This window comes from Crotalus tigris, unplaced genomic scaffold (genome assembly GCF_016545835.1).
Source record: "Crotalus tigris isolate CLP2741 ecotype Arizona unplaced genomic scaffold, ASM1654583v1 scf7180000023746.1698619, whole genome shotgun sequence".
NCBI lineage: Eukaryota > Metazoa > Chordata > Lepidosauria > Squamata > Viperidae > Crotalus > Crotalus tigris.
In genome coordinates, this window is record NW_024100155.1 from 528,431 (window position 1) to 542,439 (window position 14,009).

At 47.4% G+C, this 14,009-nt stretch overlaps 1 protein-coding gene across 2 annotated transcripts in view; it reads left to right on the forward strand.

The window, feature by feature from the left end:
- The window catches only part of NEK6 (NIMA related kinase 6), a 56,821-nt gene that overhangs the window by 35,606 nt on the left and 7,206 nt on the right, over positions 1-14,009 (forward strand). For both annotated transcript variants that reach the window (XM_039321462.1, XM_039321461.1), the window contains exons 5-8: positions 1,844-1,954; positions 5,137-5,245; positions 6,486-6,593; positions 9,292-9,386. In XM_039321462.1, the coding sequence (XP_039177396.1) occupies positions 1,844-1,954; positions 5,137-5,245; positions 6,486-6,593; positions 9,292-9,386 (423 nt within the window). The remainder of the gene's footprint in view (positions 1-1,843; positions 1,955-5,136; positions 5,246-6,485; positions 6,594-9,291; positions 9,387-14,009) is intronic.

Consider the following 14,009-nt stretch of genomic DNA (forward strand, 5'->3'; position numbering starts at 1 on the left):
CCTCCTCCTTATTATTATTATTGTTATACTATCCTGAATTAATCTGAAGATCGGGACATGGGAATCCCTTCCTCCTCCTCCTCCTTTTTCACCCATGGCATCCTCCACCTCCTCTCCTCCTCCTCCTCCTCTTCCTGTTATTGTTATTATTTTGCCATCCCTTGCAAGACCTGGCTGGAGATGATGGTTTTGGTCCATTAATTTAGCGGTTGAAGGAAAGCAGTGCCAAACATTTGTTTTGGGGGAGATGAAGGCCCATTGATGTGTTCTGCATAGCAGGACCCTATTTTGGAGAGGACTTAGTGCATTCTTAACCCTCCAGACTACAGGTCCCAGAATCCCATGGGGCGCTCACCACGTTCAAAGGACATCTATTGCGCCTACTTGATTCTCATTGGCAAGAATTCTCCATTCTCCAAGTATGTTTCTCCTCATGAGTGACTCAGCTGGGGGATCACAAGGATGGTGATGTCAGTTCAGTTCACTCGGGGAAGCCATGGCTTAGTGCCAGAGCAAACTTGGGTGTTTTTTTTTTTTTTAGCCTTGTTCTTCCCCAATTCTCTTTCGTTGGGTTTTTAAGCAGAAACCGGAAGCTGAGAAGTTCCTTCTTGGTTTGCAAAATGAAATGCCATCATTTCACTGTGCAGAAGTGCCTCAGAACAGAGCTGGAAAGCGTGAAAGTGCATTTTATTTTCATTTGTTCTTCACAACAGGGCAGTGCCCAAGATAGCACAATTTGAAAATGAGGCACATTTCTTATTTTGTGCCTCGTAAGATTTTTTACTCGAGGGTAAAATTTCTTGGGGACATTAGATCGTCAGTTGTGATTCCCAATGCTTCTGATTCTGTCTTGGGAATAACTGCAAGATCTCAAAAGTTAAAAGATCATTTTCAAGGGAGGGAAGAGCGATTCCAAGCAAAATCTACGCTCATTTTTATAAATCTACGCTCATTTTTATCTTGGGAAAACAAAAGTTTGCACGTGTATATCCCTTGCACCTTGCTCCTAGAACCGTGCAGTGAGCTTGATGGCAAAGTTGATTTTCCAGATAATTGGGGGGGAGGCTTTTTCCTCCATTGAGGTAATTGGTGATACCTTGGGATACCTCTTTTTTCCTACCTGTGATGGTTACAGACAAGCAGTTGGAGAATAGCAGAGAAATTCAACGGAGGCAAAATGCTAAATTACACACTTGGGGAACGGCAGTGGAGTGGAGAAATATGGGTCTTGGCAACGAAGCGTCTGGAAAAAACAGTAACAAAAAGAATTAGCAGGAGATTATAAATGAGTCAGCAGCCTGACACGGTTACTAAAAACAGGAATGCAAATTGAAGCTGCCTCAACCGGGGTATTGTTTTTACATGATGGGGAGTCATCCTTCCTCTTTATTCGGCTTTGATCAACGTTTGAGAGATGTCAACTGGTGGAAGTTGTAAAGTTGGCAACCGGGTGCTAGAAATTAAGCCCTGTCAAGAGGAATGGAGGGGGCCTTCCTCAGGAGAAGGTTTGGTAGGGTTGATAGCACCCTTCAAATGCTAGAAAAATGCCCCCTTGAAGGCTAGGAGAAACATCTGAAGAGCTTCAGCAGTTGGGCAGTGGAGTCAGTGATCCAGAGAGAGGTGAATTCCCTTTATTGGGTTGGGGAGAGGACAGGTTGGAGACCTGTCTATCAAAGTTGCTTAATTTGGGTCTTCCACCGCCTGGACCTTCTTTTCCACTTCTTCAAGGGTTCTCCTTAGCTTCCAAAGGTTCTCCTTAGCTTCTGTCTGAGGTTCTTGAGTTCTTCGATGCTTCTCAGATTCCTGTCGTTGACGCAGCCTCTTCTCCCTTCTGCTTTGACAGCAATTGAATCATCCCAACATAATCAAGTATTTGGATTCGTTTATTGAAGACAATGAACTGAACATTGTCCTGGAGCTGGCAGATGCTGGTGACCTTTCTCAGATGATTAAGGTGAGATCAGCTGGTTTGGGATTTGCTCCCCTTCCTTCCTTCCTTCCTTCCTTCCTTCCTTCCTTCCTTCCTTCCTTCCTTCCTTCCTTCCTTCCTTCCTTCCTTCCTTCCTTCCTCCCTCCCTCCCTCCCTCCCTCCCTCCCTCCTTTTCCTTCCTTCCTTCCTCCCTCCCTCCCTCCCTCTCTTTCCTTCCTTCCTCCCTCCTTCCTTTTTCCTTCCTTCCCTCCCTCCTCCCTCTTTTCTTTCCTCCTCCTTCCTTCCTCCCTCCCTCCTTTTTTCCTTCCTCCCTCCTTTCCTCCCTCCTTCCTTCCTCCCTCCCTCCCTCCCTTTTTTCCTCCCTCCCTCCTTGTTTCCTTTTCCTTCTTCCCTTCCTCCTTCCTTCCTTCCTTCCTTCCTTCCTTCCTTCCTTCCTTCCTTCCTTCCTTCCTTCCTTCCTTCCTTCCTTCCTTCCAAGCCAAAATGTTCAGAAGAAGCAGAGAGCAGTTGGAAAACACACCCACGCAGTCCCAGAACCCTGTGTAGCCTCGGCCCTGTCACCCTCCTTATTTATGAGCATTATAAAGCTGATGTAACTGGGGGGGGGGGTTTGCTAACTATACTACCCACTGGAGAACATGGGCTTTACTGTTAAATGTCAGGAAAATCTTTTTGGACATGACATTTAAAAAGATTGCTAATTGTGGTCTGGAGTCTTCTTCTCTAGATACTTCAGCAAGAGCAAACTCACATTTTTTTAGTAAATAACGCCTAGACTTTCTGCTCTTCCAACAATGTCACGGACTGCGTTGCGTTTTGGAACGCCTGTAGAGGTCTTGAACCATCGGCACTCTGCTCATGACCCAGGAAGGTGTTGCTTGGAAACCTCAGGCACAATTTAGCTTCTTTGTCGGAGAGCTCCTGAAAATATACATATATCCACGTATCTCCCCCTTGAGTTGCCTCTTCTCAGAGACACGAATAAAAATCACAAAGAGTTGCCTGAAATATACACGAAGCGGAGTTGGCTCTGTGGTTTGGCCTCCGCCGTCAAAGAAAGAGGCTGTTTTGGAAAACATCTCAAAATAAATACTAGCTGAATGAGTAGAATTGGCAGGACCTCCTTATATAATAGACGGCACTTTCTTTTGCTAAAACTAAATGAACATGTCCTAAAAGCAGGAACTTTCAGGGATCTTGGATCCCCTAAATCAGTGGTCCTCAACCTTTTTAATGCCGCGACCCCCAACCAGTCGTAAGTCGAGGACTACTCAACTGGTGCAGCACCGTTTGCAGAATGGGACTTTTGGCGGGCTCAGCAGGGCAGAGACAGCCTGGACAATTCCTATTGGCTTTTGAAAGCCAATAGAATTAGACTCTATTCAAGAGAGTCTATTCTATTGGCTTTCAAAAGCCAATAGAATAAAAGGGAGTAGCACAGCTAAGGAAAAGGGGGAAAAAAATGGCGGACTGCGTTGTTTGGCGACCCCCTGTGAAATGGTCGTTCGACCCCAAATGGGGTCCCGACCCACAGGTTGAGAACCACTGCCCTAGATCCAGGAACTTCCTGAAGTTCCAGCTTTCCATCCCATTTCCACACACCTTAAAAGTGCTGGCTGGGGAATTCTGGGTGTTGAAGTCCACACATCCTAAACAATTCTGGCTTTGAAATTCTGGGAGTTGAAGTCCACACCTCTTAAAGGTGCTGAGGTTGGTAAACACTGATGTCAAAGCTTCACGGTGCATTTTTAACCCAGTTTGGGCTGCACCAGTGATGGAAAAAACCTGGAAATTAGCAGGGAGAGAGGTGGGAGTAGGTCTGTAGCCTTGGCTAGCTCCATTGTCAGCGCTGGAGAAATCTACGTGTAACTTGGAAGCACGCTGGTTCACGTTACACAAAGCTGCACATTTTAAAGAGCGTAATTCTGAATTTTAGAGAGAGGATCCGGCTTGGGGGTTAAGGTCCGCACTACACAGACCCACTGAGATTGGGTTAATTTAATGCCATAGCCAAGGATCCCTTGGAGCCCACGTTCTCCAGGATCTAGCCCCGTGTTTGCATGCTCGATCCGAACCTCAATTCGGAGGGGTAGACAGAGCCATCTCAGTCGGAGCAACCTGCCTGCATGCAAATAGGCATTCTTGGAGACGCTAATAACCCGCCAGGAATATCTGGGACTCGTTTGTTTTTTGTTTTCCCCTTCCTGCACACACTCACATCCTTTGTTCCTGAGGCAAAGCTCTGCAGACATTTGCTGTTTTCCGGCATTAAATATGTTCGGCAAGGTAATTAACAAGACGGAGGCTAATTATAATGGGTGTCCGTTTCGAAATGTCAAACCTATTGAAGCTTCGTTTCCATAATGCTCTTAATGAGGCTCTTTTGCACCGGGGGGGGGGGGGTCTGAAGAGGCAAGGGGTTAAATCTGGAATGACCAAAATCCTTTTTCTGGTGGGCTCCAGGACTTTGGCCAGTGGGATCTCTCTCCCCCCCCCTCTTCTCTCCCTTCTCTCTCTCTCTCTTTTCTTTTTTCTTCTCTCTCCTCTCTCTCTCTCTCTCTTCTCTCTCTTTTTCTTTCTTATCTCCTCTCTCTCCTTTCCTCCTCTCCTCTCTCTTTCTTCTCTCTCCTCTCTCTTCTCTTTCTCTCTCTTCTCTCTCCTCTCCTCTTTCTCTCTCTTCTCTCTCCTCTCTTCTTTTTCTCTCTTCTCTTCTCTTTCTCTCTCCTCTCTCTTCTCTTTCTCTCCCCTCTCTCATCTCTCTCTCTTTCTTCTCTTCTCTCCCTTCTCTCTCTCCTCTCTCTCTTTTCTCTTTTTCTTCTCTCTCCGCTCTCCTCTATCCTCTCTCTCCTCTTCTCTCTCTCTCCTCCCTCTTATCTCCTCTCTCTCTCCTTTCCTCCTCTCTTCTCCTCTGTCTCCTCTCTCTTTCTTCTCTCTTCTCTTTCTCTCTTCTCTTTCTCTCTTCTCTCTCATCTCTCTTCTTTCTCTCTTCTCTTTCTCTTCTCTTCTCTTTCTCTCTTCTCTCTCCTCTCTCTTCTTTCTCTCTCTGTCCTCTATCTTTCTCTTCTCTCCCCTCTCCCCCCCCTCTCTCTTCTTTCTCTCTCTCTCACATGTTTGAGGGTTGTTACTTTCATCCGGTGTGTGTTTTGTTTCATTTGTCATTTTATTTTGTTTTCTTTTTGTTGTTCTACCTCTCCCCCCCCCCCCAGTATTTTAAGAAGCAGAAACGGCTCATCCCCGAACGGACCGTTTGGAAATATTTTGTGCAGTTGTGCAGCGCGGTGGAACACATGCATTCCCGCAGGGTGATGCACAGAGGTAACCCAAGTTCTGCAGCTTTTTTTTTTTTTTTTTTTGCGGCATAATAAAGGCAATTAGGAAGCCTCTGCATTCCGAAACAATTACGCTGATGTGCAGGCATTTCCCGCTTTTGGGGAGGGGAGGGGGGCCGTAGTGCCGACGAAATGGATCTTTTCCTCACGCCAAGTTGGGTCCAGTCTGCACGGACCACCACCACGATGAGTACGGAGACAAATTTCCTCCTGTTGTCAGGCCAGAAATTCAGGGGGAGCCTCACTGTCTCCTTGGTGTAGAGGGGGGGTCATGTTGGGGGACAGCAGCGAGCCCTTACCACCTCTTTCTCTTTAGGGGGAGCTTCGAGGCTTTAGACCCTCCCCCCCAAAAAAGAGACATTTTGGGAAGACACAAGCGCCAGGAAAACTTACCCTGGTTCTCTTCATCGTCCTTCTGACGTTATCAAAATTAAGCAGGGGGGTTTAATATTCCGTGCAGGGATGGTGTCGAGTTTCCGACAAAGTTAAAAGGCTGGAGGGGAGGGGGGGGTGGATAAAAGCGTTCCTCGGAGCACTTCAGTGCTCGGTGGTCTCGGGCTATTTTAAGCCGAGTTTTAAGCCCCGTTTTCCAGGGAAGTTCTTCGTGGCTCGTGGACCCCCCCCCTTGAGCCGTGGGGTGGTGGGGAGTCATCTAAACTATTTTAAGCCGAGTTTTAAGCCCCGTTTTCCAGGGAAGTTCTTCGTGGCTCGTGGACCCCCCCCCTTGAGCCGTGGGGTGGTGGGGAGTCATCTAAACTATTTTAAGCCGAGTTTTAAGCCCTGTTTTCCAGGGAAGTTCTTCGTGGCTCGTGGGCCCCCCCCTTGAGCCTTGGGGTGGTGGGGAGTCATCTAAACTATTTTAAGCCGAGTTTTAAGCCCCGTTTTCCAGGGAAGTTCTTCGTGGCTCGTGGCCCCCCCCCCTTGAGCCGTGGGGTGGTGGGGAGTCATCTAAACTTAATAAATCAAACGAATAAACCTTTCAGGACAGGGGGGGGGGGCTGTGAAAAGAGGCTAAAGAGGGCCTGTTTTAAATCAGCCGTGAGGGCCCCCCTCCCGTGCGGATCAAAGCACCCTCCTTGCTCATCGTGTAAGTCGATGGATCGCGAGAGAGTAAGGCTGTCAGATCCAGAAATCTACCTCTGATCTCTCTCTCTCTCTCTCTCTCTCTCTCTCTCTCTCTCTCTCTCTCTCTCTCTCTCTCTCTCTTTCTCTTTCTCCTCTTCCAGACATCAAGCCAGCCAACGTGTTCATTACTGCTACTGGAGTGGTGAAGTTGGGAGACCTGGGTCTGGGACGCTTTTTCAGCTCGAAAACCACTGCTGCACATTCCTTAGGTAAAGCAGGGGAGACCCCTCCCCACTTAACACCTGGTTTGACCTGCATTGTGGGTCATCCTCAGCCCTTCCTTTCCTTCTCTCTTCCCATTTCCCTTCTTCCTTCTCTCTCTCCTCTTCCTTCTGCCTTCTTTCCACCCTTTCCCCTTCCCCCCTCCCTTTTCCCTTTTCCTTCCCTTTCCTCTTCCTTCTCCCTTCACTTCCGTCTTCCTTCTTCTCTTTTCTCCTCCCTTCTTCCTTCTCTGTTCTTTTCTCCCTTTTCCCTTCTTCCTTACCCCTTCTCTTCTCCCTTCCCTCTTCCTTCACTTCTCCCTTCTTCTATCCCTCTTCTCCGTTCTCTTCTCCCTTCCCTCTTCCCTCTTCCTTCTTCCTTCACTTCTCCCTTCTTCCTTCACTTCTCCCTTCTTCTAATCCCCTTCTCTGTTCTCCCTCCCCTCTTCCTTCTTCCTTCACTTCTCCCTTCTTCTGTCCTTCTCCATTCTCTTCTCCCTTTCCCCTTCTTCCTTCTCTCTTCTCCTCCCTTCTCTCTTCCCTCTTCCTTCTTCCTTCACTTCTCCCTTCTTCTATTCCCCTTCTCCCTTCTCTTCTCCCTTTCCCCTTCTTCCTTCTCCTCCCTTCTCCCTTCCCTCATCCTTCTCCTTTCCCTTCTCCCTTCTCTTGTCCCTTGTCCCTTCATCCCCCCTTTAAAAAGCACCTTTTTCCTTCCAAAAATCCAGCGCTTTCCACATGTGTCATTCCACCTGAGTCTTTGCATCCCCTTTCCCAGCGGCGTAATCTTGGCGGATCAGTTTAATCTGGATTTTTTTTGCAGTTTGATCACCGGCAACGGCAGACATATCCGCGGCCTGATTTTGTGTGTGATCCTGGCTCCTTTCTATTTCCCCGGTTGCCTAGGCAACCGCCCTGAACTCTAATACCGAAGGCTGGCAACCCATGCGCCGAGCATGGAGCTTATGCAAATAAATGCACCTAATTTTATTATTTCCCCCCCCCCTTCCTTCCTTCCTCCCTCCCTCCTTCACCCCTTCGTATTTGCCAACATCAAGCCGGCATAAAAGGGCATTAGGCAATGCCACAACTTGTCTGACAGGTGTACTCCTAGCTCCGGCAGGGCAGACGCCTCCGTGTCAGAAACAGAAGCCGTAATTAGAGCAAGGAAGAGGAGGCACGTCAAACACATTACCTGCCGGCGGATCAGATTTGTCAGGAAGGATCGCATACATAAAAATTAAGTGACAGTACATGCCGGGGTAATGAAAGGAAAACAATGGAAAATTTGCCCGCGTGCGCTTCTCTGCGGAGATGCGGGAGACGTCTCGGCTCAGCACGGCAAATTACGCAGATGGATCGGGAGGCTGGGGTGCCACCCGCCCGGATTTGGGGGGTGAGGCCGGCTCCAACCAACAGTCGGGAAGAGAAACTTTGAGATGCATCCTTTTGATGCCTTGTCAACTCCAGATGTTCCGATTGCATCCGGGTTCGATCGCCCGGCAAAAAACTCAGGCTCTCTCTTGGCAGAACAGACGATATCGTGCACTTTGGAGGGGTGTGTGTGTGTGGGGGGGGAGATTATGGGAATGCATCACCCCGGTCTTTTGTTAAACCGAAGGTGGCGCGGTGCCAGGCAAAAAGGCAAAAAAGTCAGGTTTTCCCTAGAACGAAGAGATGACGTCGTGCAGTTTGGGACCAATGTCAGTGGAACGCAACATTACATCACCCTAGTCTTTTCTTCACCACCACCACCCCCCAGCTGGTTTGGTGCCAGGCAAAAAGTCAAAAAAAAAAAAAATGTCAGGCTTTCCCTAGAAAGAACAGACAATGTCGTCCACTTTGCGGGAGACGTCACTGGAATGCAGCATTATGTTGCCCTAGTCCAGTGGTTCTCAACCTGTGGGTCGGGACCCCATTTGGGGTCGAACGACCATTTCACGGGGGTCGCCAAACAACGCAGTCCGCCATTTTTTCCCCCTTTTCCTTAGCTGTGCTACTCCCTTTTATTCTATTGGCTTTTGAAAGCCAATAGAACAGACTCTCTTGAATAGAGTCTAATTCTATTGGCTTTCAAAAGCCCATAGGAATGGTCCAGGCTGTCTCTGCCCTGCTGAGCCCGCCAAAAGTCCCATTCTGCAAACGGTGCTGCACCCGTTGAGTAGTCCTCGACTTACGACCGGTTGAGTAGTCCTCGACTTATGACCGGTTGGGGGTCGCGGCATTAAAAAGGTTGAGAACCACTGCCCTAGTCTTTTCCGAAAGCCAAGCCAGTTTGGTGCCAGGCAAAAAGTCAAAAAAAAAAATATATGTCAGGCTTTCCCTAGAAAGAACAATGTTGACACTTTGGGGGTGATGTCACTGGAATGCAGCATGACATCACCCTCGTCCAGGGGTGTCAAACTCACAACGTCACGTGGACGTATCGTGACTTTTTTCCCCCATTGCTGGCAATGGGGTGGGTGTAGTTTTGCTATGATGCATCCGGCCCGGGGGCTGGCAGTTTTGACACCCCTGTCCTAGCCTTTTCCGAAACCCAAGCTGGTTTAGTGCCAGGCAAAAAGTAAAGAAAAAAAAAAAAGTTCCCTAGAAAGAACAGACAATGTTGTCCACTCTGGGGGCGACGTTGCTGGAATGCAGCATGACGTCACCCCGGTCTTTCCTTAAAACCAAGGATTCTAACCGCGTTGTCTTGCCTTGTCTATTACAGTGGGAACACCGTATTATATGTCGCCGGAAAGAATACACGAAAACGGCTATAATTTTAAATCAGATATTTGGTCTTTGGGCTGTTTACTGTACGAGGTAAGCTTCTTCTTTACTGCTTTTCTGTAATAACGACGATATATTCTCTGCCCACCGCGGTCATAAGTCATGACGGTCGTAAAATGGGGTGGCCCACATAGCCAGTCTTCAGTTGACAGCCTTTACCCTGGTCATTAAGAAAATGCCGTGTTTCTTAAGCAAAGCAGTGGTTCTCTATGGGGCAGTTTTGCTGAAAACGTGGAAGTTCTTCTTTGTTGCTCTTCTCTGCACTCTTTCTAGAGTCTCAACATCTTTTTTACATCGTGGTGACCAAAACTGGATGCCGTATTCCAAGTGTGGCCTTACCAAGGCCTTGTAAAGTGGTATTAACCCTTCACGTGATCTTGATTCTCTCCCTCGGATGGATGGATGATGGATCTTAGATTTGGAAAAATTTCTCCCAAAGCGTTTTGGTCCCAAACGGTTGCAATTACACTTGGCCTTTTTTCTGCCGGCACACGGAACATGGACAAAGGACAACAGATCTGCCCAAGAAAAATAAAAAATCCAAGACCTTTGCTGGCTTTTGAGAAGGGACATTCTCAGGAGAACTCAGTTGGCAAAAGAGCTGCTGGAGGGGTCCCAGGGGTAACAGATGCTCGTTTAACAAGGCGGTGTGCTTGCCGTTGTGAGCTTCAGGCGCCATCATCCAGCAGTTCGATAGGTGCTGATTAATTTGTTGGCAATACACCAAAGCTTCATGCGGGCTTTGGCGAGGAGCAGAGAAGTATCAGAGCAGAGAAGTCGATAGACAAAATCGATGCGATATGGCGGCTGGGGTTAAGGGAGAGAGCACAGCGTGACTTTAATGGTCTTCTACTCATCTGGTTACAGGTCCGGCCCTGGGGCTTTCTGGGCCAGACCCAGCCAAAGACAGCCTTAGTTTCTCCTAATGTGGTCATCAGATGTATCAGGAAAAGGGTCCAAAAAGGGAATCACACATGACTCTGGGCCACTGTGACCGTCATAAATGTGAGTCGGTTGCCAAGCAACCAAACGTAAATCCCGTGAGCGCAGGGAGGCTGCAACGGTCATAAAAGTGAAAAAAAAAAGGTCCCACGTCCCTTTTTCAGTGACACCGTGACTTCAAACGGTCACTAAATGAACTGTTGTAAGCCGAGGACTTATCCGTACATCCGGTCCTTTGATGTCCACTTCCCCAGAGCTCTCTTCTCATCCTTGAAACTGCCGTCTGGCTTTTTTTTTAACAACAACAACAACAAAAAAAAAAGACGAGAAGAAGCTGCGGCGGCAGGAAAAAAGTTATTTTCCATGCCCTGCTTTCTCGTCTCTTCCCTCCTCGCTATGCCGAATCCGATAAAGCGGCGAAATTCTCATCTGCAGATCGCTGGGAGGCAGGCATGCCAGTCGGGATTGACTTCCCTGTTATTTCAAACTGGAGGGGGGCCTCTGCACGATTTGGAATTATGCCCCCTTATCTTGACGTTTACGAGCCCCCGGTGGATGTACGAGGACGCGTCTGATCAAAATGGTGTGTGTGTGTGTGTGTGCATGAAGCTTTCTCCCCCCTTTTCTGTCGGAGAGTGTCATCCAGATAACTTGCAAGAGATCAAAGTTAGTTCTCTCTCTCTCTCCCTCTCTCTCTCTCTTCTCTCCCTCTCTCTCGCCCCCTCTTCTTCTCTTTCTCTTCCTCTCCCTTTCTTTCTTTCTCTCCCTCTCCCTTCCTTTCTTTCTTTCTTTCTTTCTTTCTTTCTTTCTTTCTTTCTTTCTTTCTCCTTCTGATTCTCTCTCTCTCTCTCTCTCTCTCTCTCCCTCCCTCTCTCTCTCTCTCTCTCTCTCTTCTCTCCCTCTCTCTCGCCCCCTCTTCTTCTCTTTCTCTCCCTCTCCCTTTCTTTCTTTCTCTCCCTCTCCCTTCCTTCCTTTCTTTCTTTCTTTCTTTCTTTCTTTCTTTCTTTCTTTCTTTCTTTCTTTCTTTCTTTCTTTCTCCTTCTGATTCTCTCTCTCTCTCTCTCTCTCTCTCCCCCCTTTGTATAAAAATAAAAATAAATAAATAACTGGAAGCGTCAGCAACTTTCGCGGTTCTAACCAGACAGTCTGTTTCCGTGGGGAGGAGCGACTGGGGTATCTGTTAGCCCCCCCCCCAAAGGATCTTGGCAAAGCTTCTCTTTGATGCTTCTCACTCAATGAAGAGAAGGACGAGGGGGGGACATGATAGCCGTCTTCCAATATCTCAGGGGCTGCCCCAAAGAAGAGGGAGTCAAGCTATTCTCCAAAGCTCCTGAAGGCAGGACAAGAAGCAATGGATGGAAATTAATCAAGGAGGGAAGCAACCTGGAACTAAGGAGAAATTTCCTGACAGTGAGGACAATTCACCAGTGGAACCACCTGCCTCCAGAGCGGTGAATGCTCCAACACTGGAAGTTTTTAACAAGAGACTGGACAGTCATTTGTCTGAAATGATATAGGGTGTCCTGCCTGAGCAGGGGGTTGGACTAGATGACCTCCAAGATCCCTTCCAACTTCTTCTTCTTCTTCTTCTTCTTCTTCTTCTTCTTCTTCTTCTTCTTCTTCTTCTTCTTCTTCTTCTTCTTCTTCTTCTTCTTCTTATTATTATTATTATTATTATTATTATTATTATTATTATTATTAAATGTCAGATTGTTCTTAAGAACATCATTTGGGGGTCTCACCCTGGTCCCACCCAGTAGCCTCTTGGCAGAGGTTGAGGTGTTTGTCTAGAAGACAACATCTGGATGGTTCTGCTGGACCAGTTCTTATTCAGACGACAACTGGATTCTAATGGGCTTTTTTTCCCCCTTGAGGGTATGATCTGAGTTTGGAGGTCCTTAAGACAGGGATGTCCTTGAGTTGAAAAGCTTGCCTTAAGTGCTGCTCTCCAAATCTTAGACAAGTAAAACTCTTCCTCTTCCTTGAGAAGATGGAACCAGTATGGACCATTGGTGACCCATTGGCTAAGAAATGTAGAGTCTAGAGTAGAGTAGAGTAGAGTAGAGTAGAGTAGAGTAGAGTAGAATAGAATAGAATAGAATAGAATAGAATAGAATAGAATAGAATAGAATAGAATAGAATAGAATAGAATAGAATAGAATAGAATAGAATAGAACAGAACTAAGGAATAGAATAGAATAGAACAGAACTAAGGAATAGAATAGAATAGAATAGAATGTAGAATAGATGATAGAATAGATGATAGAGAATAGAATAGAGTAGAATAGAATAGAATATAGAATAGATGATAGAGAATAAAATAGAATAGAATAGAATATAAAATAGAATATGGAATAGATGATAGAGAATAGAATAGAATATAGAATAGATGATAGAGAATAGAATAGAATATAGAATATAGATTAGAATATAGACTAGACTAGAATAGAATCGAATAGAATAACAGAGTTGGAAGGGACCTTGGAGGTCATCTAGTCCAACCCCCTGCTCAGGCAGGAAACCCTATACCATTTCGGACAAATGGCTGTCCAGTCTCTTCTTAAAAACTTCCAGTGTTGGAGCATTCACCGCTTCTGGAGGCAGGTTGTTCCACTGGTTAATTGTCCTCACTGTCAGGAAGTTTCTCCTTAGTTCCAGGTTGCTTCTCTCCTCGATTAGTTTCCACCCGTTGCTTCTTGTCCTGCCTTCAGGCGCTTTGGAGAATAGCTTGACTCCTTCTTCTTTGGGGCAGCCCCTGAGATACTGGAAGGCTGCTATCACGTCCTCTCCCCCCACCAATCCTTCTCTTCATTAAACCAGACATGCCCAATTCCAGCAACCGTTCCTTATGTTTTCGCCTCCAGTCCCCTGATCCTCTCTGTTGCTCTTCTCTGAACTTTTTCCAAAGTCTCAACATCTTTTTACCTGCATGGGTTCCTCTCCGTTCTCACCTTTCCCTTGACCTGGAACCATGCCTGCAGCAAATAGCAAGGAAGGCTTTACGCAGGGTTGGATATGAGACCCCCTCCCCCCCCTTTAAAACTAATCTTTCGTTAGGAGGTGCTCTTTGTAGCTGGGGGGGGGGGTTGAACTGCCCATGACTTAACCACGATCAAACTCCTCATTAAAGCCGGGAGCGCGAAGGATCCGCAGAAGAAGACAAAGCTTCCCAATCTGTCCAATCGAATTGGGAAAAAGGATTATCTGGCCAGAGTGCATAATATCCACAATTATCCAATAGTGCTTAATGAGGAAGAGGGGGGGGTGTCTTTCATTGTCTTGGGGGGGGGGGCTGGGAGCAGGGTAGGATAGCAAGACTGACAGGGAGCCCTTGAATAGCATTAAGGATTAATAAGCCGCTGGGCCTGCCCAGGAGACCGGGATGGCGGTGGGGGCTGCCTTGCCCACCAAGCTTGGCCTGGCTTGCTTGCTTGCGGCGTTCCCTTTGAACACAGACCCAACTCTCTGCGTGCAGGGAAGAGAGAGAGAACTGGTCATTCCCTTGAAGAGAGACCGCTTTGAATCCTCCGAGCATCTCTGGGGGTGGTGGCAGAGCTCACCATGGCTGGCGAGGAACACAGGAACCTGATAGACATCTCTTTGCTTAACGTTGGCTTTCTTCAATGTTTGGACCTGGCCAAGCCGAGTCTTTCATTTTGGGAGTCATTATTCCTGTCCCGGGGAGGGTGGTCCCCAATCAAGGGGAATATTCTT